Genomic DNA, 27827 nt, shown 5'->3' on the forward strand with positions numbered 1-27827 from the left:
ATAACCATACTGAGATGAATATGCCAAAGGCACTTTATGATAACTAAAAGGTGGCTAATCAACAATATATGCTGCTCTATTGTTTAAAACCAGCTTGACTAGCAACTTTTAGGGTTTTTAAGCTATTATTATGCTACTGACAACAGTAATAGTACACAGCCAGCATAATCATGCGTTTTGTCAGTTATCCCATACAGAAAGCATATGCAATGTTAGCTTAACATGCAGAGACTGAAAGCATGCAGTACAATTGTGCGCAAAGAAGAAAATGGCAGTCAGCAAAGAAATCACATGCAAAATAGTGTTAGAAGAAAAAGCTGTTGGAATGAATTCTTAACCCATTATTGTAGAATAGAATATCAAATCCAAAGAACTGATGCGTGCACATTGTCATGAGCAAGCACTTACAAGATGAGACATACATGGATACAAATCTGTGTATGAAGTGTCACTCCAAAATGACAATCTGTGGACAAACAAATTACCTTCGCTATCTGACATGTTGCCCTGCAGATCGTCCATTAGCACATAGCTACGTACTCTTGACGGATCGTCTCTGAGATGTTGCTGTTGAGAATCCTGGAGAGAGAGGCATGATCCAAACTGATCACGGGAGTCTGCCGATATGGGAGGGAGAGGACCTGCGGATGCTCGTGCCATTCCCATCGGCTGACCCACTGGACTAAGCGGGCTCTCTTCCTCTGAGTTTTGTGCCACGATTGGGATACGTCCACGTCCACCCTGTCCAATGGGCAAGCTTGTAGGTTTTGACCTGCCTGATGGAGTCTGAAAAGCTGAGGTCTCTGAGGAGGGGTCACCTTCTGCTTTGAGTCTCAACGAGGAGCTGGACGTGTCTCTTTTAAGGGAAAGGTCAAGGCCATACACAGAAGATGGTCTAGAAGAAGGACGTGATCTGCTTCCACTGGGATAAGCGGAGTCTTCTCCCAAAGACCTCATACCTGGGTTCATATTGAGTGATCCTGCCAAATTGGCCCCAAGTGTGGACCCCAGGTATTTCTGCTGTTCAGCTATATTCTTTCGTAAACCAAAAGTGATCTCATCCTGTAGAAGTCTGCCTGATCTTGGAGAAGAACTACTGGACCCCAAGTAGCTACTATAGTCTGTTTCTAGACCTCTGCTATCCTGGATGGAGGAATATTTGCCTATGTTGCTGGTGTTTTTGTGTTTCTGATAGAGCACAGATGTCGGGAGTTGCTTGGCAGCCTGCTTTTCTAAAGTCAATCTACTGATGCTGTACTTTTCTGTTTTAGGAAAGGCTCTGTAGGCTCCACTGGACACTCCAGTGCTCGATGTATAAGAATGGGAGAGCCCAGCTAGTTGTTCCAAGCTTTCAGTGCCCCCTGTGCTTCTTCTAAACTCTTGCTTCAGTTGCTGCTTCAAAAGCTTAAGTTCAAAAGGTTCTTCCATTGGGTCATCTTCATCTTGGGCTTTACCATAGGAGTGAATTCTGGAAGAGGTGCCAAGGTAGTCCGTACCAACATCTGCAGCAGTACGTCTCAAAAGTCGCTCCGCTTTGGCCAGCTCTCTCTCATAGCTGGTGGATGAAAGGCTACCAGTGCTCTTTGCAAGTTCCGCTGTGTCCTCCAACAGCATATAGCTCCTTGATGTTTGATTATGTTGATCCAAGTCCGCATAGAAGGAGTCTGCAGACACATTGGACATTGGACTGACTGCCATGCTTCCAGCACTGTCCTCTAAGCTACGCAGGTCAAGGTGGTTGCCATATTTTCCTCCCAAGTAAGATGAGCTCTCATAGTTTGTGGCAATTTTAGTGGAATCAAGTTCAGAGAGAAGAGCAGCTTGTTGCCTGGCTTTCTGTTGCAACAGGAGCATTTGGTGGTAGCTCTGTTGTTGTGAGGCAGTTAGAGAGGGAACAGAAGAGTACATGGACTGGGATTGGTATGGCAACTGAGGCTGGTACAGAGACTGCTGGTACTGTGGGTACTGGAACTGGGAATATTTTCCGTACTCATGTTTGGTCTGTGGGGGAACAAAGTCATCAAGTTCTGACTGGGGTGCAGTACGAGGTCTCTCAAGCCCATGTCCACCAACTTCCTCTCCACCTCTTGTCTCACGAATGTTACTCACCTCACTGTCAGACATGTAGTCACGGTCCTCAGCAACACTTTGTAGATAGGCTCTTTCTCTCTTCTCCCTTTCTTTGAGCAATGCATCCTTTCGCCGGTTAATTCCCATTTCCAGGTAACGCAGCTTGGCATCAATCTCCTTTTCCCTCTTCATCCAGTTCAGCTTGCTTTTTACGCAGTTTTGAGGATTCTCTTTCAACAAGGTCCAGCTCACGGTCAATATCCTGAAGGATCTTTGCACGTGCCATGTTAGTGTTCCGACAGAGGCGGCCGACGAGCTGAGCCAGTGCTGTAGGCTGTTTGGCCAGCATTAGTGGCTTCTTCCTCTGAGGGTGGGTTGGGAAGGTGTCCTCTTAACTTTCTTTTGGGTGCCAGATGGAGTTCCGGTAGGAGAACCCCTTTGCCTTTGAAAACATAAATAAAAAAAATCAGTAACTATGATAACAGAGATGACCAATTTCCATAAATAAAGAATCCCCCTAAAAACAATAAAAATTTGGCCTTAAGAATAAGTAATCAATTAATTAATCGGTTTTACAGAAGCACTTCTAACAAAAATCCTAAAGTTTCTCCAGTTTAACTGACAAGAAATGAAAATAGGAAGAAAGTCTCAAGTGGATTCTGCACACTCATGAGACAAACTCTATATAAAAAAAACACACTCTGTTTCAGCTGTGCTGTTGCAACTCCTCTAGAAAAGCAATCAATAAGCATAGCAAATCTTAAACAAAACCGCAAGCATCTAAATGAAACCAGGCCATTGACAACATTAGAAAAACTTAAGAGAAATGTTGTATTTTTATCAAAAAGAGAGTAGTACCACTAGAGTGGTACTTTTTATAAAAAATCTTATTTTTTTTTAAATGAACCTAAACATTACAACGATGTTAAAAACGTAAATGCATAACTGACTTCAAATTGGCATGTAATGTATGTAATGAATTATGGCATAAACATAACACTTAGAAAGATTTCGAATACTCACAGAATAGCTCTCAGAATACTGGAAATTTTCTGAAGCCCTTTCTTCTGCAGTTGGGCTCATGGGTTTGGGGTCAGACATTGATCTCTGTATGACCTTGGGAGCCCTAGGACTTGGTTGGCCTTTGGAAAGATCTGTGGCAGAGGGTATTCTTTGTGGGCTTGTCTCTCCAAGGGATTTGTCATAAGACAGATATTCAAGGGACTTGCTAGGGGACACACAAGGGGAAATGGGAGAGTAAAGTACTTTTGGGGATTTGGGTGGACCTGGGGCAACCTGAAGAGTAGAGACATCTGCTTTGAGGTGAGGGGACTGGCCTATATCAAGTGAGTAGGGCGTCTCTTTGGAGAGGATGTTCTGTCAGAATCAGGATAATCTACTCTAGCGTCTACCTGCACAGAGTGCCTCTAAGTGTTCCCAAGGAGTCTGTTTGTACAGATATTTCAGTAAGGGCCTGAACTGAAACCCCTCCTCTTTCCCCCATGCCATTTTTACTACCCGTGCTCTACTACGCCTGCCTCGAGCTGGAACTTCCCATTCATCCTGGTCCTCGTCATCCGTCTGTACACAGCTATCAACACTTTTCTTGCACTTTTCTTTTTCCTTCCTGCAGTGTAAGCCTTTTCAGTCTCATCCTCCTCATCGGTCTGGCAGCCACTGTCCATCTTTCTTTCTCCTACAACAAGAGCCTCTGGCAAGATCTCCCCTGGATACATCTGCCTGAACTTCTGTTCTTCCAGCTGTTGTCTGAGCTGCTCTTGAAGCCGCTGGATCTGCTCTAATTGCTCCTGCTGCTGAGCGTAAGTCTCTTTTTGCATTAGGAGGTGGACCTGTCTCTCATCTTCTTGCTGACATAATATTTGTTGTTTTCATGCGCCTGAAGTTCCTCCAGCTCTTTCTGCACCAGAAGCTGTTCTTGCTCACGGAACCTCTGAATCTCCTGCCTCTCCCACTCAAGTTCTTCAGCAAAACGTTGCTGTTTCATCTTCTCTAGTTCAAGAAGCTCACGCTGCACCTGGTATTGTCCATCTCCTGGAACCATTGGTGAAGACAAGGCCTCTAAGGAGGCTGCAATTGCCTCTAATGAAGCATTTGTGTAAGCATCTAGTCCTGCCACTGTGGTGGAAGTAGAAACTACATCTGAGAGAGATGCGGAAAGGCCAGCCTTTGCAACACCAGCCTCTAGATTCAAGGGCAAGTTGTTTGGTTCCACTGCTGTGGTTACAGCAATGGTTGACAGAAAACTGTGAGATCTAGTGAGAGGCTGATTCTGTAAAGTTGACAATGATGGCATAGTATCACTTTGGTGCATACTCGACAGAGAATTGTAAGATGTACTGAAGATAGAACCAGGCTGGGTGGTTATGGCATATGTTGAAGGGACGGGTGCTACTACAGAAGAATACACAACACCATTTGAACATCGTAGGACACTGGAAACCCCATAGTGGGTTCCAGCTGCTGAAGTAATCCTGGCTTGTGTGTATTGTGGAACTGTCATTGCAGAGCACACTCCTGTTGCTTTGTTCGAGTAATCCACAGCTTCACCTGTTAAAAGTTCATTCTGTGAGATCATCAGAACATAAAAGTAGTGCAATGTTAACAACATCAAGAGCCATGCACCATCCAAAGGATAAAAAAACCAAAACGATCAAAATACCATTGAAAGGCATGCAGAGACATGCATACACATCCAAAAAAAGAATAAAAAGGGCATGCAAAACCAACATAGAAAACACATAAAAAGAAAAATTAGCTTTGAATAAGCAGAGGTAACTCATATTGATATCGACGAGAAAGATCTTCAATCTCATACTGACCTGACATTTTCCAGATGTCAGATCTACAGCACCTTCTGTGGCCTCCTTGTAATCATAACTATGCTTACTTTTATACAGGAAAAGACCAGCCTCAGCCAAGTTTGTGTCAGACATTGATGGTTTAATTCCACCGAGACCTCTCATGCCATTAGGAGTACGGTCATATTGATAGTGGTCATCCCTGTAGCCGAAACGATCCTCTGGTAAAGGGGCTGAGGGCTGCTGAGTTGCACAGCTCCCTGCAAAAGGAAGCTTATATACTACATCACAGCAGACAGCAGTTCTTCCTGCTGTCAGATCTACTGGTTTACCATCATCCTCGGTAATTACCGCAGTAACCATCTCTGCAGTGGAGCCGTTCATTGTAACTATCGTCTGGGCAGGTTTAACAGTGGTGAGGTCAACTGCACCTGATAAGCCTATTTCTACTCCAGGGGTTATTTTTGTATTAATGCCATTGCTTGTAATTGTAGGAGCTATTGTTACAGGAGTGTGAGTCTTACCCACTGTTGTGGAGAGATTTATAGGTTTCTCTGGCTGAGAGTCAACAGGCTTGTATATAATTTGAGATACAGGCTCAAAGGATTTAACTGTGGTAAGTTGGAGAGGCATTGATGTGGAATGAGATGTTTCATTGCCATAAGCTACAGTGGCTGTGCATGTAAGGATGGTGATGCTGTCGGTAACTACAGATACTGAGGAGGTATCAGTGCTTAGGTTTACAACGGATGACTGCACCGCACTTTGCTGACGTACAACAGCATCAATAGCAAGGGACTGTCGTCTTGACTCTGATGAAGACAGATCCACACCCTTCATGGATGTCTCTGAATCTATTTTTGGGGTTCGAAGATCCACCACCTCACCAGGATGATACACATGGCCATTCTGTACTTGAACTGGTTCAGGTTTCATGCTTTCTTGAACGACAGGGACATCAGTGGGTCTTGGAGCAAGACGTGGAGGTGGTGTTCTTTCATGCACAACAGACACTGTTGTCCTTTGGACCTCAGTTGTAACTACCTGAACATCAACATGGGGGATTATCGATTGAGGCTGTGTTGTGGCTGAAATAACCTCACAGACGTGGCTCATGCTAGACACAACCTTTTCTGGGCCACATATTTCTTGACTTTCAATGGATTTAGTAATTCTTGTGAATGCCAATGGTACTCTGGTTGTTTGTGGCTGTTGAGGTGGTTGAGTTTGGTGATGTGAGGAAGGCTGTTTCTGTGGTGACTCTTGACCAGGACTTGGGGCTTGGGTGGTAATGGTGTCTGTAGGTGAACCAGGCTGAGATGGCAAAGTAATAACAACATATGTATCACGTAAAACCTTGGCAAACCTGGGTGACGAGGGGGACCTGAGTGGAGATGTGGTTCCTGTCTTGCTCTCAGCAGAAGGACTAAGATTAAGGGCACTGTCTGCACCGCCTGTACCAAGTATTATAGGTCTTACTGGAGGATGGGTTGTAAAAGATGGTTGAGAACCAGATATAGGTTTTGGGGCTATAGGTGGTTTTACAGTTTCCCCTGGTTTGTGACTGAAGGTCAGGCCTGCAGGTATGGAGGATGGCTTTGGTGGTACAGGAGGAGGAACATGGGGTTTGTAGTTTGAAACAACAGGCTGTCTTACTGGTACACTGTCCACTGAGGTTGACATTCCGACTGGAGAAGTTCTTGGAGGGACCTGTGGTGGAGTCTTTTTGGGATACACAGAGGGTTTTGGTAGTGTTGGAGGGGGTAACGGTGGAGGAACTGGAATGTCTGTTTTTTCCAGAGATGCACCTCTACGCATAACTGCAGGTTTAGGAGGGACAGGTGGAGCAGTTGACACAACACTAGGTGCAGTAGATACTATATACTGAGGTAGAGTGGGCAAAGGAGATACACTTACAACTACTGTTGGTGATGGTCTTGAAATTACACTAGGAACTGGTGTGGAAAAAGAGTCAATTTGACTTGAGGCTGATGATTTGGACAAGTCAACAATACCAGCTTTGTCAACATCTTGATTTGTCTCTGTGGCATTTTGCAAGTTAGATGATACTGCAGGTGAAGCTGTGTCTTTTTGCAGTGACACATCTTCTAGACCTGACTCAGAGGTTAAACCTGGGGGTAATGTTTGCTGGAAGTCTTCATCAACAAGTTGCTTTGTAGCTGAAGATGTAGTAGTCTCGTATTCCTGTGCCTGGTCAGTAATGCTCTCTTCACCAGACTCCTCTTCACCTGAAGAGCACTGTGTCACTCTCAGATCAGGTATAGAAAGTATTCTTCGTGGAGGTGCTGTCTCTGTTCTCTCAACTTGGGCATCTTTTGTTTCTTGTGTTACGCCACTTAGATCAGGGCCTGCTTGAGTTGGACTGGTTCCTGGAGTTAGCACTGCTCTTTGTTTTTTCATAAGATCTTCATAAGCTGCCTCTGCATCTAATAGCGGTCTTCCATCCTTACCAGACCGTCCGGTGACAACTAATGAGATGTCCTTACTTGAGTCAGTAGAAGGGAACAAGATTTCTGGTTTAGGAATATCCTCTTTTGGCTTGTCATGTGTTCGTTCTTGTTCTTTAAGCATTATCTCTTTTTTCTTTTGCATCATGTCTTCATAAACTTCATCTGGAGATCGCAAAGGCTTTTTAGGCTTCTCGGATACAAGCAGATTTTCTGGTACCTTCTCATAGGATCCATCATCAACAAGAGATTCATATGCATAATCTTCTATTAGCATGCCACCGTAAAGAGATTCTTTCCCAGGTGGAGTTTCCTTTACGTCACTAGTTGGAGATTTGGCCTTAAGCATGATTTCTTCATATGCCTCATCTGCACTTTTCAATGAACGCTTTCCCTTTTCTTTGGGATGAACTTCATTATGCTGCTCATCTGTTGGAGAATAAAGGGACACTGATGTTGGTAACTGATAGACTTTTTGGACAGCAACAATTTTCTCTGGAAGTATTTCAAAGCTCTCTGTTTCCGAATCCATGCTTGGGGAGAGATCGGAGCATGAAGACCTGCGGAATTCTTCCATCTCTGCTTCCTGCCTAAGCTCTTCTGTGGGAGATGCATCCTCGATTGGTGAGAGGTTGCTTGGTGGAGTTTTGGGCCTTTCTCTCCTTCTCTGTGCCCGTATCTCCTCTTTGTCCTTCTTTGACTTTTTCCCTGAGCCCTTCTGTTTCTCCTGTTCTCTCAGTAGCTCCTCTTCCTCTCGCAGCTCGTCTTCCTCAGACGAATCCTCAATAGTGGGAAGCATCTGGCCTTGTTGCCGGTGCTTTGCTTTCCTGTGCTGCTTGCCCTCACCACTAGATCGAACATTACTGGGGCTGCTGCTGTCACTGTCTTCATCAAGAGAAGACAAAGATGTTGGAGATGTTCCTGGTGTAAAACTGGATGCATGCAAGCTAGAAGAACCTTCACCCCTAGACCTATCATCAGGAGAGTCTGTAAGACTCTCCAGTTCACAATCATCAGATGTCTGGCGTACAGTCGCTGAACTGTTAAATTCAATTGTCTTAAAATGGCGAATGCCGGTTCCACTGTCTAATGAAGGTTGTTCACCTTTAGCCAGTTCCTCAATTTTTGTGACAGAAATAATGCTCTTTCGCTCTGGTTCATCTTCTGGACTGATGCTGCTCTTTTTGAGAAGCCGTCTTGACTTGACTGACTCACTGTTGTCCTTACCATCTCTCTTCTTCTCATGATCTTTGATTTTCTGTCTGACTAGGTTTTCTTCATCAGACAGTGATGCATCCTCATCTGCACTCATATCGATGATCTGCTTTCGAATGAACTCTTCATCCAAAGAGGATGGACTCTCTATTTCTACTTCTTTTTCTCCAACAGTCTTGTTCCCCTGAAGTTCAGGTGAAGGTGCTCCATCACTACTGTCTTCAAAAAAATCTCCTTGGATATCTGTAGGAACAAGAAGTTTTTTCCTCTCTTTTTTTGTAGCATCATTATTTTGATCATTAGTTTCATGTTGGTCTTCCTCTGAACTGGGTTCTGGAGACGTTGGGAGGACCTCCAGTCGGCGCTTGACCTTGAAAGTTTCAGGTGTTGGTTTCTCTTCGGTCGTTGCTTGAGCTTCTAGTATCGGAAGGACGGTTCTTTCCAACTTGGCAAGGGCTGTGGGACTTGAGGGGCTGCTCTCTTTCTCACTAGGTTCTCTCAATAGCAGATTGTCTTTTAATGGAAAAGAAGGCTCATCCATTTTCTGCAAAAATAAAATTTGAATTTATTAGAATTATGAACAGAAATAAAATACATAATCAGGAACATATATATAAACTCTAGACTGCAGTACGGTAGTGATCATCTTAATATCTACTAGAATAGGAGTACCTCTTCCGCTACATCTACAGTTACCTCTTTAGATTCATCAACTTTATAAGACTTTATCAATGGCTGTAGCATGTCATCCTTTTTCTCTTGTGTTTCAGAGGTCAGCATCCCCTCCTCTGAATTCTTTATTTCCTGTTGGCTAAATGGAGTGTGTGGGGAAGCTAGTTCTACAAAATGGTCTAGGCTAGGGGGAAGGCGTTTGAATGCGCATTCATTTCCAGCATTTTGGGTGATTTCTAGGTCAGCTACAACTGGTGGTTTTATCATCAGCTCTTCCTCATCTAATTTATCTCTCCCTCTAGATATGGGGGATGCTACAGCAGGGGAGTTTTTTGGAGTGTCTTGTTGAGATGGTTGTATCATTTGAGGCACAATTTTGGTCCCTGTTTGTATATCTTCACACTTACTAGTTAAAGGATGTGAAGAGATTTCTATTTTCTGGACGGCAAGACCTGATAAAGACGGTTCTAAAGCCTTTTCTGTCACAACATCAGGTATTTGCCTGATTTCTTTCTTTACTAATGACATATTTTCTACCGTCTCTGGAACTTTGTTATTAACAACAGAAGAGAATGAGTCATCTTGACTGACTAGACATTTAGTCTTTTCAATAACAGCCCCTGACTCTCCTATCTGCTTAGAGACATTTTCTTTCTTTCTTTCTTCACTTTCTTCAGAGGGTAATGAAATCTCATCAGACTTTTTTTTGGATTCAACCATTACTGGCATATCTGCCACAACTTCTGTTTCTGGTTTGACCGTGTCTAATTTATCTGCTAAATTTAAATGTTTTGCAGAAAATGCTTCTTCCACATTCTCCTCTATTTCAGAACTGTTCAATACAACTTCCTCAACATATATTTTCTCAGCTTCTACATGCTCATTGATTTGCTTTTCTGTAGTTGAATCTCTCTCTTTCAAACAGTCTTTGACTGGTTCAAAATTTTCTGTCAATGTTTTCTCTGTTTTAGGAGCAGCCTCTAAAATAGCTGGAATGTCTGCATACTCCTTTTTCTCTTCTGCATCTAGATTAACCTCTTGGTCGGACAAAGTCCTATCAGAAAGAAATTTAGCATTTTTGAAGTCAGGCAGAGTTTCAAGAGTAACCCTCGGTTCTGTTGTCTTAAAAATCGCATCATTTCCACCTTGGTTTACTTGATCTGACAAACTATTTCCAATGTCTGTTTTATCTGTGCATATGTTCTCCTCTGCCACTGAATTATCCTCTTTTTCCTCGCACAGCTCTGTACTCAACTGCTTTTTTGAATTATATATAACTTTTCCATCTTCATTCTCCACTGTTTTTTCTGTGGACACAAGCTCAATACTTGGATCGAGTGGCAGTGATGAGGGCATGTCTAATTGTTTCTGTGACGTTGACTCTTCAGTTTCACTCTTTTCAGAGTTTTCTTCTTTGTTTTCTATAGACACAGCATTTGCTATGAGATTAGAGTATTCGCAAGTGACCTCTGACTTTTCTACAACAAGGTCCCGTGTCTCACAAACATCTAACTTATTTTTTGGGAAAAACTGCATAGATTCTGTAACCTGTATTTCCTCTGAGCCACTCTCGACAAGGACCTCTTCTATGATGTCATTTTCCTCAATTTGATCTGCATGATCTTCTAATCTCAAAGAAACCTCCAGATCAATATTATGAGATGGCTGATCATTTCCTGACTCAGCAAGGGTTGGAGCCTCAATTTGTACAGTGGACTCAGGTTTCTCCTCTGGCACATTCCCTATGCTACTCTGATCGGGATCAGTAGTATCTGTCTTGATAGAGTTTTCCCTTACAGGTTTTTTATCTACTGCATCTACATTAGAGGTGAGTGAGATCTCCTCAGAACGTTTTTCAGTAGCATGACTGTCTGGTTCATTGCTTATAGGAGTAGAGCCAGCACTGGGCTTTGTAATTTCAACCTGCCTATCTGGCTCTGTTGTTTCAGTGGATTGTGACTCTACATCTTCTGGAACAGCTTTTATGTTACTAGCCACATGGGCCTCAGTATGTTTTTTATCAGCGGTGTCTGGTATAGATGCTTCTTTTGTAGTTTCAGGTTCTTTTATAAAAGTGTTAACATATTTTTGGTCTATTCCCTGGCACTGCTCTATCTCAGTTATCTCAGCTTTTTGCACTTCTGCAGGTGCCTCAATTTTTTCTCTACTTTCTCTTTTAACATTGGTTGTCACCTCTGAAACATGATGTGAGGCAGAGGTATCTTCCATTACCGTTTGCTCAGGTAACGTTGATACACCCTCTGCGTTTTCAATATGGGTGTCAGGGGAATGTTCTGCACCCCCTTCTGGTTGTACCTGCATGCTGTCTGCTGTGACCTCCTTAACTGCGTCTGTAATTTTGACATCTTTAGCATCAACTTTGGCTGAGACGGGTTCAGCCTTGTCAGCTGAAGCCCGAGTTATACTGGCCATCCGCATTAGCCCTTTGGCAGGGGTGGCAGTGGGTGAAGAAGAGGATGGGGTGGAGGATGCAGCGTGGGCTGGGGAGGAGGGAGGGGTGGGTTCGTGTTTGGCTGGCAGCTTGGTTGGAGAGGGTGGAGGTTGCATATCCCCAAGTTGCCCAGAAAGAGCCCTTTGAGTCTGGCAGTTTAAGCAGAGCCATTCTTTCTGTAAAACATAAGAGTGAATACCTTTATCATTTAGAAGTCTTGAACGATGAGGTTGCATTATTAATCAAAATATCAAACCATTATAAATGTGCATGTTGAATTTCGTTCAACACAATTAGTTTCAATGCTAAAGCTAAATAATAACAGAGTATCTGGAGTGCTTTTCATTTATGTAACTTTGTTATCAATTTATCATCAATATGATATATAACAGAATCAAGCTTCACTGGTTTGGTGTCAGAAAGATTTGGATGTGCAAAATGTCCCTCAACTACAATTTAAACATGCTGTTGGTGATGGGTGTGTTGTTTGTGTTTTTATAAATGTCCATTGTTAATAGTATAGTACAGCCAACATGTTGCTTCTATGGTGTCAATTAAGCAGTTTAAGCCATTGTTTATGTTATTTCTCCAACTTTACAAAAGGCAAACTGAACCAAGCTGATGCTTCTAGCTGATGGGTATCGCATATTCTCACAGTAGAGTGAGCTAAGCTCGTCTATTTATAGCCAATTAAAACTGTTGGCAAACACATCGGCCAGTGCAATAAAGGAACTGCTGTCTTTAGCTGTTTGTGTGGACTAGGATCCTTCCACCATAATTTACTTTGACCAAATGGAAAAAACTACCACTGCACATTGAAGTTGTCATATAAAGATCGCTCAATTAAAACACAAAAACAACTGTTCATAATGTCATATTTTAAGCCCACTAGAATGCATTTCTTTAAGTTTCAAAGTTATCATTTATCAAAACAACTAAGAGATACAAATGATCTTCATGTCGCCAAGTAGATACTAGCCTGAGTGCGCCACAAACGGTGGCGTAGGAGATGAATATTACATGTTTGTGGGGGGATGTGAATGTCACATGCAGGCGGACCTCTCAAGAGGAATCATGCCCCACTGGCTGACGTAAATCCAGAGCGATCTATGTTAGGCTTCAGTGCTGAGGCATGCCTGTGTACATTCTGTTCCCATGGTTCATCCATGACTGAGCTGCAGGGCTTAGTCTAAACCTAGAGGCGGCATGGGATCCCTATGTCATAAGTGGCAAGACACATCAAGAAACACATATTTTACAGCACACATAATGGTGTGTATAGTGGAATCAGATATGTATTTTGTGAGGGTAGATCAAGGACAAAGACAAACAATCCTAATGACCTACCATATGAGATGAGATGTAAGATGTAGAAGTAAGTTAATGTAACCTTAAGAAAGTATTTCAGTAGTATTAAGTGAGATATAGTACGCAAAAAGAAATGGAAATATTATCATACCGCCTGGTTAAAAGACCCTGTTTACTAACATTCAAATGTTGTTATTTTCAGGACAACATCAACAAACCAGAACAAGTGAAAATGTCAACCTTACCAAAAAGCAGACATTTTTACCAACATTTTTGACTATGGTGGTTATAATACCCATGTGAGATCTCTCTTCAAATTTGTAAAGCATTTGTTTTATTTTTAGTGCATGATTTTTCATGAGATTGTCAGATCCATAATGCTACATATTCCTCATAAATGGACACACAAAAAATGAATATAAAGTAACTATTTAATGTTCTATAAAGAGTTATTCCTTCTCCCTTCATGGGGTATTGTTGCTTCAGGATTGTGCATTTTATTTCACAGAAATCCTACAAAGTTTGTCGTCTCCCAAAAAATGCTTCCTTTGTCACATCCATTACGCATTTATATTTCCCTTTTTTAAATAAAAAAAATTAGTTTATAGGCTGACTTTTTAATGTTTAGTCTCTGTTACGTATATATTGAACCATCTGTTTATATTCCCTTGTTGATAAATTCATTCTTTGAGCATTTTTATGTTACGTCCATAATGCAAAATGTCACATCCATAACGTTGGAATTGCCCAAATATTGTTTATATGTTTCTTACTTGCTAATGGTATTTAAAGCATTGAGATTTAAAACAGGGAAAATGTTTTAAATAATAAAAACATATTTGCACTAAAGTCAGTAATGCTCTCCAAATTACATAATGCATCAGATAAATTCTTCATAATGATGTGTGCCATCACATTTGACTAAATGTTAAATGCTCTCTCCTTTGTAAGTGGATAAAACCGCCTTCTAATAAAAAAATGCAAATTTAAATGTAATTACAATGCAGCATGCAAATAAGACACATTTATAATTCAAAAGCAATAAAAACAAGTTACTAAAAAGCAACAAAGGTGCATGTGCAAAATGAAATTTTGTTATCAGATGTGGAACATTTTGACATAGAACAAAAATGCATCTGTTTGACTTGAAGGACATAGAATTGCAACATCAATTCTGAGTCATTTTCTTCAATCTCTGGCAAATAACAAAATCCACCCCTGCATGACAAAGCTTGAGCACTCATGTGCCAAATGCATTTGGTTTACTAGCCAAACTGAGGTGTTAAATCCAACAGCCTGAGAGTTGGAGAGATTGTAACTTATGCGAAATAACTAGAACTTAGTCAGTTACATGATTTGAGTCTCAGGCTATAACAAGTGCTTGTCTTCGGCCGCTCGTTCTTTCATATTTGCAGAGTCAGCAGACGGGGAAAACAGACACGGCTACATAAAGCTCTTTTATGAGTGCTCATATATAATATAAAGTCAGACATTTTCAAAGCGTCTCAGGGGAAATTCTTTAAACAGAGTCCCCATTTTTGGGCACGTTAATTTAGCACACAAACCTGCATCCTCTTGAAATGCCCATAACCCAGATGCAAATTGAATATAGCACCGTTTCATTTGGGTGTGACTGCATTGTGGTCTGATTTGCATAATTCCTTTAGCAGATCGGATGATCAAACAATGCAGGACGAGCAAATAAACACTGTCAGTAGGTACAGCTAAATCCTGAACAGACAAATGATTGCGCCTGAGATTTATTAAAGATTATTTACAAGCTAAGATGTACAGTACAAAACGCATCAAAATGCTTCAAAGCAATGTCTCTTCCACACTCGCCGTGTTTGTAAATAGCACCCGAGGCTCATTTTGGATACAAAGTGAGTCATGGGCTGTGCAAACAATAGTCTTCTCTAAGGATGTGTGTTCTAGAAACAAATACAATTTACCGCTAATGCCACCAGAGTCTGTAATTTTGGCATTCATGTCCGTCGTCCAAGTTGGTTCTAACTATCCTAAATTGAGGAGTAATTGCAAATGGGATTCACTTTTATTTATGCGTAAAAAACACTTACATGCTGTACATGTTACGCACAAAAGCATGAATGAGTAGTGAATGAGAACTGCTATCCTTAAGTGGACAGTATTTACAGAGATCAAACTCTCATTTTCAATGTGATGCCCCATTCAGAAAGATTTTCACTGGCTTCCTCTTTCTATGACACTAGAAATCGTAAAGTCAACCCTACATAACTGAAGGAAACCATCTACTCGCAACTCAAATCAAAACAAGGCTGTATAGCAATGTATGCGACTGTCCTTGAAAATTCTCAACCAATTTGGTGTGAGAGCACAGGATAGGTGGGTTTACAGTCTCAATGTGCTAAATCTGTCAATAAAGGTGCGATACAGAGCTAAAATTGTTTAAGTCCACAAAGACTACATTATTTTGCAAATGCAATCCACTACCTTGCAAAAATTAATTGCTACAAATAGTTCCTGCCAAAATGCTTACTACTGTTATAACTTTACAGGAGCACAATATGTTAGTATGGAACCACCATCTGTAGAGATCTTTTATTTTGAATGATCAAAATACCATTATCAAATTGTAGTAGAAGCAATAACACTTCAAGTGGCCTCAAAAATGGATTTGAAACCTTTGGAACACAATAATTGTAATAAAATATATTATGGCCCAAATACGTTTACATTTCAAAATGATACACATGTTGTTCAAAAACAAATGTATTTGTACACTTTCTGGTTAGTGGAACATGCCATTAGATAATATGATTCACCACACCTTTGGTAAGTATAAAAGGTCATCTGTGTGAACACGCACAAAAACTGAGTACCACTATTGACCTTAAGAAGCTGGGAAGAGTAGTTGCAAGATGTGAAAGCTAACAAAGTGTAAAAAGAAAATTTCTGAGAAAAGGTCAAGCATCTGCAGACTGTTATCTACTCCAATAACATTTATGGACTTCCAAGTACACCTTACTTGTCCAAATACTTTTAGGGGTCACTGTTCACATTTTTTGTTATACAATTTATTGATTTTTAAGGACTAATAAAGCCAATATTATGCTACATATTTTGTGGATTTTACATAATACCTATTCTCTACATTAAATTTGGATCAAAACCTATGCGTTTTCACTCATTTGTACGTCTATTGTAAAAAAAACTTTTTTTTTCTGAATCAATGACCTTTCCTCAGATTTCCTCCTCTCAGATCTAATATCATCTCCACCTCCTCTCTGAATCTCAACTCTTTATTTCTCTCCTCCTCTCACATCCGCCACCCTCGTCCTCTCCTTATTATCTAGCTGCAGTAGGTCTGTGTGGGGCTGAGACTTCCTGTAAGTCTGTGTATTGGCACCATACTGACTCCCTGGTGCTGCTTGCTTGGCTCAAATGTACCACTAAACGTACAAAACAGAAGCTGAGACACTTGGCTTAGAAACCTCCTTTGTAGTTTTGAGGTCATTTATAGGCTGGTCAGCTATATTTTGCTTAGCCATGAGCAACTTTTTGACCAATAAAATGTTGGAAGGTCAATGTCCTTTGCCCCTAATAGCATGTGTAGCAGACTAGCAATAAGCAAGCAGAATGTTATGATCTCCGACATAAACTGACACAAATAAAACAAATCATGTTTGTATTCGTGCTCACATCGACAGGAATACCTGTAAGACCTGAAATAAAAGAAAATACAAATGTATTTCACAGTCATAAAAATATATGTAAACGTTTTTTAAAATAGCTTGATTTAAATAAAAGGGAGCCTAGTCAATATTCAATTTTTATTATTTGATCAAAAATTTTAAAATAGAATAAAATAAAATAAAGTGTGATGTTCAGTATGTAGTGCAACTTAAAGTGGTTTATAATACATGTAAATATATAATATATCTCTGTCTCACACAAACACACACACACCTTTGCCACATCTAAGAATATGACTGCTTCAAAACATCAGGGAAAGTATAGAATGTAGTGGTTGCTGCAGGAGTGTTTCTGGCTTAAAAGACAGGCTTTTGAGCTCAAAGGAAAAATGCACACACATCCACACCAATAAAAGCTCGCTGCCACAAAGAGAACCATCTCCTGTAATGCAGCCTGCAGACATTTTTGGCTCTGCCTCTACCACTTTGGCTATTTCTGAGTCAATGCATCAGAGACTACTGAGAAGCGGCTTTGTCTGCAAAACAGACAAACCAAAGAAAAGTCTATAAGCCATAAGTTAGCATTCCCATTCATCTCAATGGAAGTTTCTCCATTTGTGCCAAATCTGTCGCCATTTTTTTCGGCACGGTTTCAGCCAATCATGTGACCAATCATCTACAGTTTGCAAAACGACTGACTGATGGCAGAAAATAAAGAAAATGGTTTGTTATGGACATTCTCCATTGTATTGACTGACTTCAATGGAGAAAGATGCTATGAAGAACCAGATGGTGAAGATACGGCATCTACCAGCATGACGATAAGAAGACGATGCCAACCAGCCAAACCATGACCCAGTGAGATAGACAAACAGACCGCAGACAGGATGGACAAAACATACACTTCAATTAAATTCAAATGATCGTACCTGGTAGAAATTACAAATACAAAGACGAGGACAAAATGCAGAACAAATGAGCAGACCATTATGCAAGCGGGCAATTGGACAGGTAGTCCTGTCGATGAAGAGAGCCAGAGGTATCAATGATAATATTAAAAAATGCTGTCTAGCAATCAGAAAGCAGTTCAAGATAAACACAGCAAACATCATAATCAAACAGACAGGTGGACAGATCTCCATGGCGATGGAAGGCACACAGCACGTCTTTACTCTGTACACATATAAAGTGATCAGACAGATTGGGAGGCAGCGGCGTAACTATGGGAACAGAACACACATACTGAGGACGATATGAGCACTTCATCAAGACGGATTGTCAGTTTTATGCTGAAATATTACGGATCATTTCCCTTCAGGGGAAGACGTTTAATTTTTCAGCCAAAATGTACACATACTGCCAAAAAGGTGTTTCTTTAGAAGACATAAGCAACACTGGGCCCAACCAAGTCCGCAAGATCTTCATGTTTGAGTTTTTTTAACACAGCACAAACATTTTAACAAAATATACCCAACATTTATACCTGATTTAAAATGTTAAATGGCTATCTTTAAAATTGAATTATACATGTAAGATTAAACAGAAAAGTTAAACTGGAAGTCCGTCTGAACCAGTGTTAATGTTTTGCGAAGTCCTTGAGACAGAACGCCTAAATTAACATTGCAAAGTTTTGATAGTGCCATAGACTTTCGCCCTTTCCTCAAAATCAACCTTATTATAGGCTCAACATATTAAGTTGTGATAACATATTAAGTTGTGACAATATTAAACACAAAATGCGATTGAGCCTGCACTACACTGATAGGGAGACAATAAAACAGAATAAAGCCAAACTCTGATTCAGGGAGGTGGTGGATTATGTGAAATCCGAGTTCTGTTCTGAGGGAGGCCAAGCAATGCTGTATTTGACCCGGAGGCAGATATTCTGAGGATGGGGGAGTCAGCTAAATGTATCAGGCAACTGGAGTGGGAGGTGGATGGGTCATAGTGGGAGTGAGAATGTGGGCGTAACCCTAGAGAATAGAGACATGACACGACCAGATACAGAGTCTGCATCATGTAAGCAAAAAACATGGAAGTGAAATCAAAACCTTTGTATTATCATTGTGCGAGTGGATTTTTTGGGCTGTTACTGTATGCATGGAATGAGCAGATTATGTTTTGAGGAGAGAGCACACTTTAGGGAGTTACGACACATCAGGTGGCCGGTAAGTGACTCAAAGCCTGAGGCAGATGGCCAACCAAAAAAACCAAGCGTGTGAAATCTAATCCATGGTCCAGTTCTCTGTGGGACTGCTGTGAAACTGTCAGCGCGGTGCCACATGGAAAAAGCGTCACACCTGATTTGTCCAACAACGGTTTTCTCATTAGCCAAAAGAGAAAAGGTTACATCTGATTGGTTAACAGGGTGTTGCGCAACCAAGAGCAGCCTTGCCAATGACGAGTTCCGTACAGTAAAAACATTCTGATGACTGAATGGGAATACGGAGCAAAGACCATTCAAGAAAAGTCTCTACACTTGGCAGCAATATTTGCATTGCCTCTGGGCAGCTTTGTCAGTCATACAAGACTAAGTCCTATATGGGTTAAGGCTCATTACTTGTGAAAATGTGAAACGACAGGCAGCACATTTTTCGAAAAGCAAGGCCATACAAAAAACAAAAGATTTTGAATTGCTGGTCAAACTGTTCCTGTAAGCATTGATTCACAGATTGTAATGCCTGGGGAGAATTTCAAACCTCTAAATAACGAACAGCGAGGAAAGGCGAGAATTGAATAGGAATGAAGAAAATGACTTTTTCAGAGAAAAGGGATAAAATGGGAGTTATGGGAGATAATAATTCAAGTCATAAATCCATGGAGAGAGAACAAACGAGGTGGTGATACACCACAACAAGGAATAAACTGCACTCGGGTTAAGTGGAAAAACCCCATGGAGAAGCTGCGTTGCTACTGCTGAGACAGAAGAAAGAAAACAGAGAAGATAATCTTAGAAAGTGTTATAATAAAACTAAGTAAATATTGAACGATTTCAAGATATGGCTCTCAAATGGCCTACGGACAAAAACTCAGCTGTTCTCCTTTACATCCTGTTAGCAAAAAAAGATTACTACACACAAACGCGTACTCAAAGATGCACACTCGCATGGACGCTTGTCCCATGTTGTCACGGCAGCACACGCGGCCTTGAAAGCTAGCAGTCTGAGGGACTAAATCTATCTCCAGTGAGGATGTTCTTCAAGTGGACGGACTTTAGCACGGTTCCTGACAACACAATGGTGTATAGCCCTTAGTTTTGTTGATCGGACCCATCTAACCTTTAAACAGTTTGCAACAAAGGCACACAGTCAAAACAGTAGACATCAACAATAGCAAAAGAGGCTGTTCTGAGAAGAAATGACAGGATTTCCAGTCGGGACGAGTGGGTGGTACATGCCGCAGGTTGCAGCCAATGTGCAGATTTTTGGAGCTGACAGATTTAAAAGAAAATCACATTGTATGATGTGCAGAGAGCTAGTTGCGCGATTTCATTTAGATGGAGGACATTAAACATGTTTGGTGTTCTGTGCCAAATTTAGTTTGAATCTCATAATCTAAGTCATAAAGTATAACCACTAGAAATCGTGTGAACTCACAAAACTCCAAACAAGCCTAAAACATGAGAATGTTTTTTATGCAAGCCTGTTTTTTCCTACCAACTTTTAAATGTCCATGCATCAGAAATAATAGCCATTTACAAAGTCTTGCAGTGTAATCCAGTCTTTAAGTCATTATACTATCAAGGAATCAAGTGTCTCAGTCCAAGATGGTGGACACAATGATCCCACTTGAGTTAAGTCATTGGCTGTACCATGTGAGATGAAAACAGACTCGCATGCTCACGCTAATCTGAAATAGACTAACTGGATTACAGACAGCAAGCACAAGCAACCTGGTGTAGCAGCCCATTATGAAACACACTAGGTGTTACACGTGAAGTGACATGAGTTCCATCAAATGTTGTGGTGCATGGGGCAGCAATGATCAGCTTAGCCCAACTCTTTCATTCATAGACAAACATGAGGCGAAGCAAGAAGCTTTGAAGAATCGTGTAATTAGCCAAAAGTTAATCTCTCGCATGGAACATCATATATACACTCACCTAAAGGATTATAGGAACACCTGTTCAATTTCTCATTAATACAATTATGGTGGTGGTGTAATGGTGTGGGGGATGTTTTCTTCGCACACTTTAGGCCCCTCAGTGCCAATTGGGCATTGTTTAAATGCCACGGCCTACCTGAGCATTGTTTCTGACCATGTCCATCCCTTTATGACCACCATGTACCCATCCTCTGATGGCTACTTCCTGCAGGATAATGCACCATGTCACAATGCTCAAATCATTTCAAATTGGTTTCTTGAACATGACAATGAGTTCACTGTACTAAAATGGCCCCCACAGTCACCATATGTCAACCCAATAGAGCATCTTTGGGATGTGGTGGAACGGGAGCTTCGTGCATTCCACAAATCTCCATAAACTGCAAGATGCTATCCTATCAATATGGGCCAACATTTCTAAAGAATGCTTTCAGCACCTTGTTGAATCAATGCCACAAAGAATTAAGGCAGTTCTGAATGCGAAAGGGGGTCAAACACAGTATTAGTATGGTGTTCCTAATAATCCTTTAGGTGAGTGTATATTAGTGCTGGCCAACGTTCATTTTTAAAACGCACTAGTCGCATGATTTTCTGTGATTAATTGCGATTAATCGCATAGTTAAGCGTAAAATTTAATAATTAATCCAAAAGTAATGCTATATGAACAAAAGTGCAATAAGATTTGGTTTGCAAACACTTTAAACAAAAAAAAACAAGTAAATAAACATATATATTAGGGGTGCACCAATATGTACATTTTGGCTGATAACGATACCCTATAGTTCTTTAACATTGGAAGCCGATAACCAATATATTTGCCGATATACATTCTCTAAATATTAATCTAAATTTTCTAACTGAAACAAAAGCCAACTGCTTTAATTTGAAAACATTTACTATAAATACATAAAGTGTTCATAATAGCCACAAGTCAAACAGGTCTCAAGACAGAAAGCATTCAGACAGCAGTCTGATTCAGAAAATATGCGTTTGTTCTCATTATTATAAGAAAATTCCTATACAAACGAATAAATCCATGCATAAAGGGTTATAATGGGACCACCCAAATTTAGTGATTTCTTTCTAAGTGATTTATTTTTGTATCGTCTGTGAGACTTCCTAGAGTTGTTCTAGATTTCTAATGATGATAATGACATCGTAAAGATACACAGATTTAGAAATGCATAGAAGTACTGAGGCTTGATACAACTCTATGGCAGATGTTGCTTTGTGTGTCTCTCGCTGTACTCTGTCGGGGAAGACCACTTTATGTCCCTCAGGAAACAATTATTAGCTCTTAGTCACACAGGCAGTTAACCTCAGTATACAGACTAATGATGATGTTAAATTTCTATTCATTTTAAACTAGAAGAAAAAGCAGAACAAGAAGGAACATAATATATCAAATTTTAGTAAAAATTAAAGTAACAAAAATCCAAGGCATGTATTCTTTAGCGAAACATCTGCAAAACCCCTTGCAATGATTTTTGGCTTTTCTTTTCCAGTGTCTGTACACGTCATTTCAATGTGAAAGAAGTAATTCATTACTGATTCATAGCATTTAAACAAAGTTTCTCACTCCAATTTTCGTTTCTACCTCCCTACCTTCCGTGTTCATTAAATAGCAAATGCTAATTTCCAAACAGAAAGCAGCCAGCTGGTGAGTCATCTGAGATGGGACCATGAGCCTCTCCCCTGTACTCATCACTCACACACAAACTCAGTCTCCAGAAGCCTCTAAGAACAGTACAGAGGAGATGTAACGGGCAGGATTTGATTTACGACCCTGTAAACTAACAATTTGCAGGTTTCAATCCCCATTAGCATAGAGGCATTCTCATTGAATTTCTTACCTCTGACAGATGTGGAGTGGGGTTAAATCCACACAGGTTGCACACAATCTTCTGGCACGCTGTACAGGTGCTGTAGTTGGGCGACTCTACTGATTCCACATTCAGCTGTGCTTTACAGAGCGGACAGCAGAACTGGGCATCAGAGCCTGAGACTTGAGTCAAAGGCTCCTCTGCTTTCGTTGATTTTGAAGATGTGTCTGGCGATTCTTTTCCCTCAGCAGCTGCTGGTTTTGGAGATGCTGGGTCTTTGGAATAAGCAGGTGGAGTGTCGGGTGGTGAGTCTGAGCCTGAGTCGGGGGGAGATCCAGGTGGGGATTCTGCACCGGACCCAACGGGGGAATCAGGGGGCGATCCTGGAGGAGATACAGGAGGAGACTTTGGTTCCTCCCCAGTGATGAGATTGGTGGCAGAGCTCAGGATGGACGAGCCAAAACCAAACATTTTTCCAGACACACTTTCAGATGACTGAGATGATGGTGGAGGCTTTGCCGTCTCTGTGAGCCCGGTAAACCCACTAAAAAGTTTCCCAGTGACCGACTCACTGGCCTGAGCTGTGGAGCCACCCTGAGGTTTGGATGCTCCACCGAAACCCCCAAAGAGTTTACCTGTGACTGATTCTGTGGCCTGATTTCCTGCGGAAGGTTTTGTTACCTCTGTCAAACTCCCAAGACCAAACCCACCAAAAAAGCCCCCTCCGTCTTGTTTTGGGGTCGTTTTTGCAGGAGAAGGCTGCGGACTACCCTTCGTGCTTTGTACAGGTTTTTGAAGCGGAGGTGGCTGTCCACGCTTGGCCCCGTGTGGGCCAGGCTGGGGTCCCGGTGATGCCTGTTGAACCGCTGGTCCAGATTTTGGGGTTGCTGGAGGTGTAGATCCTTTCCCTGTGTCAGCAATACTCTGTTGTTTGGTTAGCATTGGGGGCTTCTTCCCTGGCTCACCCTTGGAAGGTGATTCAGACAGTGACTCTTTCCTTTGTGGGGAGGGAGGAGCTGAGCCCGGCTTGGGGGGCTGTTTCATCGTGGGAGGTCCAGGGGGCTCCATGCCACCCACTGCCCGCTGCATCTGACAGTTTAGACACAACCATTCCTTACCCTGTAAGAACAACATCACATATAAGTCATGCATCACAGAAACACATAATATTAGTTATAATTTATATTATACACATAATACACAAGTCATTACAAATATCTCAAAATGCTTCATGTTGGCGATTCTTCAGTTAGGGGCAAAACTGCAAAAAATGTAAGGTCTAATTATGTTTTACTGTATATACGTTTACAAATGTAAACAAATGTGCTATCCTGTCATATAATTTATAAAAATAAATGAAAAAACTTGTAAACCTACAGTATGATATTATAATTATGACTGTTTTTTTGTAGTTTTTTGGGTGGGATTTCAAAGCTTTTAAAAAGTATAAAACTCTGTGCAGTAGCCAAGCCTGGAAACTTATTATTTCAATATGCTTGGAAAAATCAATAAAGAGTAATTAAAGAGTTGCAGTAAAAGCCCAGATTACACTCTACCCTGCAAAACCAAAATCATTTTCATAACTTTTAAATCCTTCAGTGTTTACATCCCATATATCCCATATACAGTGTAACACTGAAGAAAAAACATCTAGACGAAGAAGCACAAATAACATATTATTTGCTGTGAACTTCCTGTTATTAAAAGCATTCATCACCGTTGGATAAAATTGCAATAACAACAGATTGACATTGTGAGCTACTTTATTGCTTAAATACTGGAATTTTGGTTCCCTTTTAGTGTATTGGGTTTAATTATGGTTGATTTACTTTCTACATCTATGAGCTTTAATCAAGGTAAGCATTGCTGACTCTCAACACAGTAAAAAAAAAAATATGTTTCTGATGTGGGATGTTAGTGAACTCGATAAATGTCTGCCCTCTGCGGCAATACTTTCTCCAAATTTCAGAATGAGAGGAAACTACTGGAGGCTGTGTCTCAAGCAAAACCAATAAAAGGTTATTAAAACAAAACCCAGAATGGCTTTAAAACATCTTAATAGACAGATTTTAAATTTAGTTAGCAAGTCTTCCATTTTTAGTCCGATGGGATGTTTTGCTTTTTTCTTATTTCTCATTTGTTTTTATTTCCTCCAGAACTCTTGAACAAAAAAGTGATGAAAATGTATATTTGTCATAGCATTTGCAGTGATTGGAGAGATATAAAGAGCTGTGAAACATTTGTCTGAAAAGGAGAATCTTCTTTATATAAAAATTACTGTCATTTCATATCATTCTTAAAATGAATATCTGGACCATGCGCCTTCAGAAAGACAAGTGTAAGAACTATTAGTGATGACATATCTCTCTTACCTCAGAGTCTGGGGGACTGAATCCGCACAGGCTGCACACCTGCTGTTTGCATTGAGTGCAGGTGTTGTAGTTGGGTGGCTGGTCCTTGGCCTGCACATTCAGTTGTGTAGACTTACAAAGAGGACACATTGTCCCGCCAACTTTCCCCTGGACAGGCCCAGTTTTACCAGGTCCTTGTGTTTGAGTCCCTGGACCAGGTTTAACCTGCTGCTGAGATCCAAGTCCACTGGGTTTTCCTGGCCCCACTGGACCAGGTTTACCAGGCCCTTGTTGCTGATGTCCAGGCCCTCCAGGTTTAGGCCCTTGCTGTTGAGGTCCCGGCCCACCAGGTTTAGGCCCTTGCTGTTGAGGTCCCGGTCCACCAGGTTTAGGCCCTTGCTGTTGAGGTCCCTGTCCACCAGGTTTAGGCCCTTGCTGTTGAGGTCCCTGTCCACCAGGTTTAGGCCCTTGCTGTTGGGGACCAGGTGTACTAGGTTTTGGTCCTTGCTGTTGAGGTCCCGGTCCCCCAGGTTTAGGCCCTTGCTGTTCGGGACCAGGACCACCAGGCTTGCCTTGCTGAAGTGGCTTACCACCTTGCTGTGGAGGACCCTTCCCGGCCCCAACCTGTGGACCAGGAGGCTTTCCATCCTTCTTGGATGCCCCATTCTCCTCATCATCCCCAAAGAGGCTAAATTTTGGGATGGTGGCAGAGGAGACCGCAGAAGAGACAGCACTTAGGGGATTGGCCCCACTCAGGAAGCCAGATGAAAACATGCCGGTTCGTGGCTGTTCTGGGTCTTTGGGCTCCTGGCGAAACCTTGATTCAAGGAGACTGAGAGAGGAGGGGCTCCGTCCAGGCTTTGGCTTTGGAGGCGGGCCCTCTCCAAATGCATCTACAGTCCGACTCTTACTGAGACCCGATGGGCCTCGGGTTCCACTAGCTTGAGTCTCTGGTGGTCTGTGGAGTAAACAGACATAGGGTTAATGTTTTAGTCAACCTAAGAAAAAAATCTCCATTGCACTTTTTACAGATAAATCAACCTAATTTAATTGTGCATTGCTACTCTGGATAAATTCCCAAAATAAGAGGCAAGGCAGACAAAGTTATCACGCAATCAATCAATAACTTAAAATTAAAAACAAATTTTATGTAAATCTTAAAAGACAACATGGCGAAAGCATTAATCAAACAAGCAACACACATATCCTCAATCTGATAACATATGCATTTTATTATAGCTGTCAACACCAGCTGATACATTTGACTACAGCAATAAATCGATTCAGACACATCACTAGTCCAAGGATTAATTTCAGCACAACAAACTCTAAACAGTTAATGCATGCAGTGGGTGTTATTTTACATTACTGTAAGTGTTCTGTATCATTTAACCTTTCAAAGAAGACCGTCACTTAATGTCGCAAAATACGTCTACCGAGTGTCGCTTTTCAGCACCGCGGAGATTTTCAGCACCACGGACAGCGAACAAATGCATTTTAATCGCATAAAATGGTCGGTCCTCGTTCTCAGGTATAATCCTACACACGCAAGACCACTTAAATAACCAAAGCATCAATGAGTACGATGGCATCTGTGCTTGTTATGCTATATATAGTCATATTAATATTTATACGCCCTTCCCCCATTTGCGCTTGGGTAATAATAACAAATTTACGCGTATGCAACTTTAAAGACACGATACAATTAGCTTTCAAATAGGCTCTGCTTATATTTTATGAAAGGGAATGTCGGTCGCGTGCTTTCACTGGATTTAATGTTCACACACTTGTTTAAAGGCTTGTTATTTTCAGGCAGCGCTCATGACATCACCTACACAGCCCATAGGAGGAAGATGGAGTGTGCATGGAAAACGCAATGGGTTAGTACAACACAGATCTGGATGCAAAGATGACGGATATGTAGCCGAGGGAACGAGAATCACTCATATTTTTAACAAGAAATCTACACTGCAGGCCATTTGATTCCTGCACATAACCTTGGAGTATTGTGGACGGAGAAATAATCAAGAAGCAATTTCAAGACAACAACATTGAGGAAATGCAATATGCACATCCACTGACCCTCCATAATAAATGTAATCCCCCCTCAATATGGACATTACGCATAGCTTCAATATAGAAGTGCAGGCAAGTGTTTACATTTGGAAGTACTATTTAATCAATCTGCAAAACTGGACTGCATTTCATCTGCTATTAAACGATGGTTCACACACAGCCGATCCACGCTCTCGATTACAATTGCGTGCGTGAATGGGTGTGATCCTGTTTTGCATCGGTACGGCTGTCGTGATGTGCCATCCTGCAATGCCCCGATCACAACACACCTCTTTCAGCACAAGAACGAGCGCTCGGGCACTGAATGGATGGACATTATTATTACTGCATTCATTTATAAAACGCTGTTTTGCGCGCACCCCTACGCGCTTCAACTTGCCTGGACTGCGCTTTGGCCATTGCGGCCACGAGCTGCTTCCTCTCCTCCTCGGACAGACTGCTTAGGTCTGCCTCCACCCCTGAGGGCATCTGGATGAAGCCACCCTTCCCATCGGGTGCGAGTCCCGCGGGTAATCCAGCAAGCGCGCCGTCGCCACCTTCCGCGCTCCCTTCATTCCCCATGATCGAGCCCCTTCTCTTCACCCCAGCTAATTACGCTGCGATTTGGGTCTTAATGTCCGGATTAAGGCGACGGTCTCCGTGTCCGCGGTTGTTTTTAACGCTTGTCATTTTATTCCTCCATTTTAGTCGATGGTCTTTTTGGTGAAAAAGCGCATCCCGAGCGTAGAGCCTCTCTGTGCGGGTCTCTGTCTATAGTTGTACGCCTGCCTCCTCCATCCAACGCGCATGCCCCGC

At 41.6% G+C, this 27827-nt stretch overlaps 1 protein-coding gene across 1 annotated transcript; it reads right to left on the bottom strand.

Moving 5' to 3' along the window:
• Positions 1-112: 112 nt before the first annotated feature.
• On the bottom strand, positions 113-27593 carry LOC130421231 (protein piccolo-like). Its single transcript, XM_056749014.1, is given in 15 exon segments — positions 113-2253; positions 2255-2377; positions 2379-2453; positions 2455-2506; positions 3071-3422; positions 3425-3496; positions 3499-3594; positions 3597-3680; positions 3683-3959; positions 3962-4638; positions 4907-9116; positions 11561-11872; positions 22636-23724; positions 24978-25914; positions 27412-27593. Coding segments are annotated over 15 exon segments (10401 nt in total). The 3' UTR covers positions 113-390.
• Between the last annotated feature and the right edge of the window lie 234 nt (positions 27594-27827).

This window comes from Triplophysa dalaica, chromosome 5 (assembly GCF_015846415.1).
Source record: "Triplophysa dalaica isolate WHDGS20190420 chromosome 5, ASM1584641v1, whole genome shotgun sequence".
Lineage (NCBI taxonomy): Eukaryota > Metazoa > Chordata > Actinopteri > Cypriniformes > Nemacheilidae > Triplophysa > Triplophysa dalaica.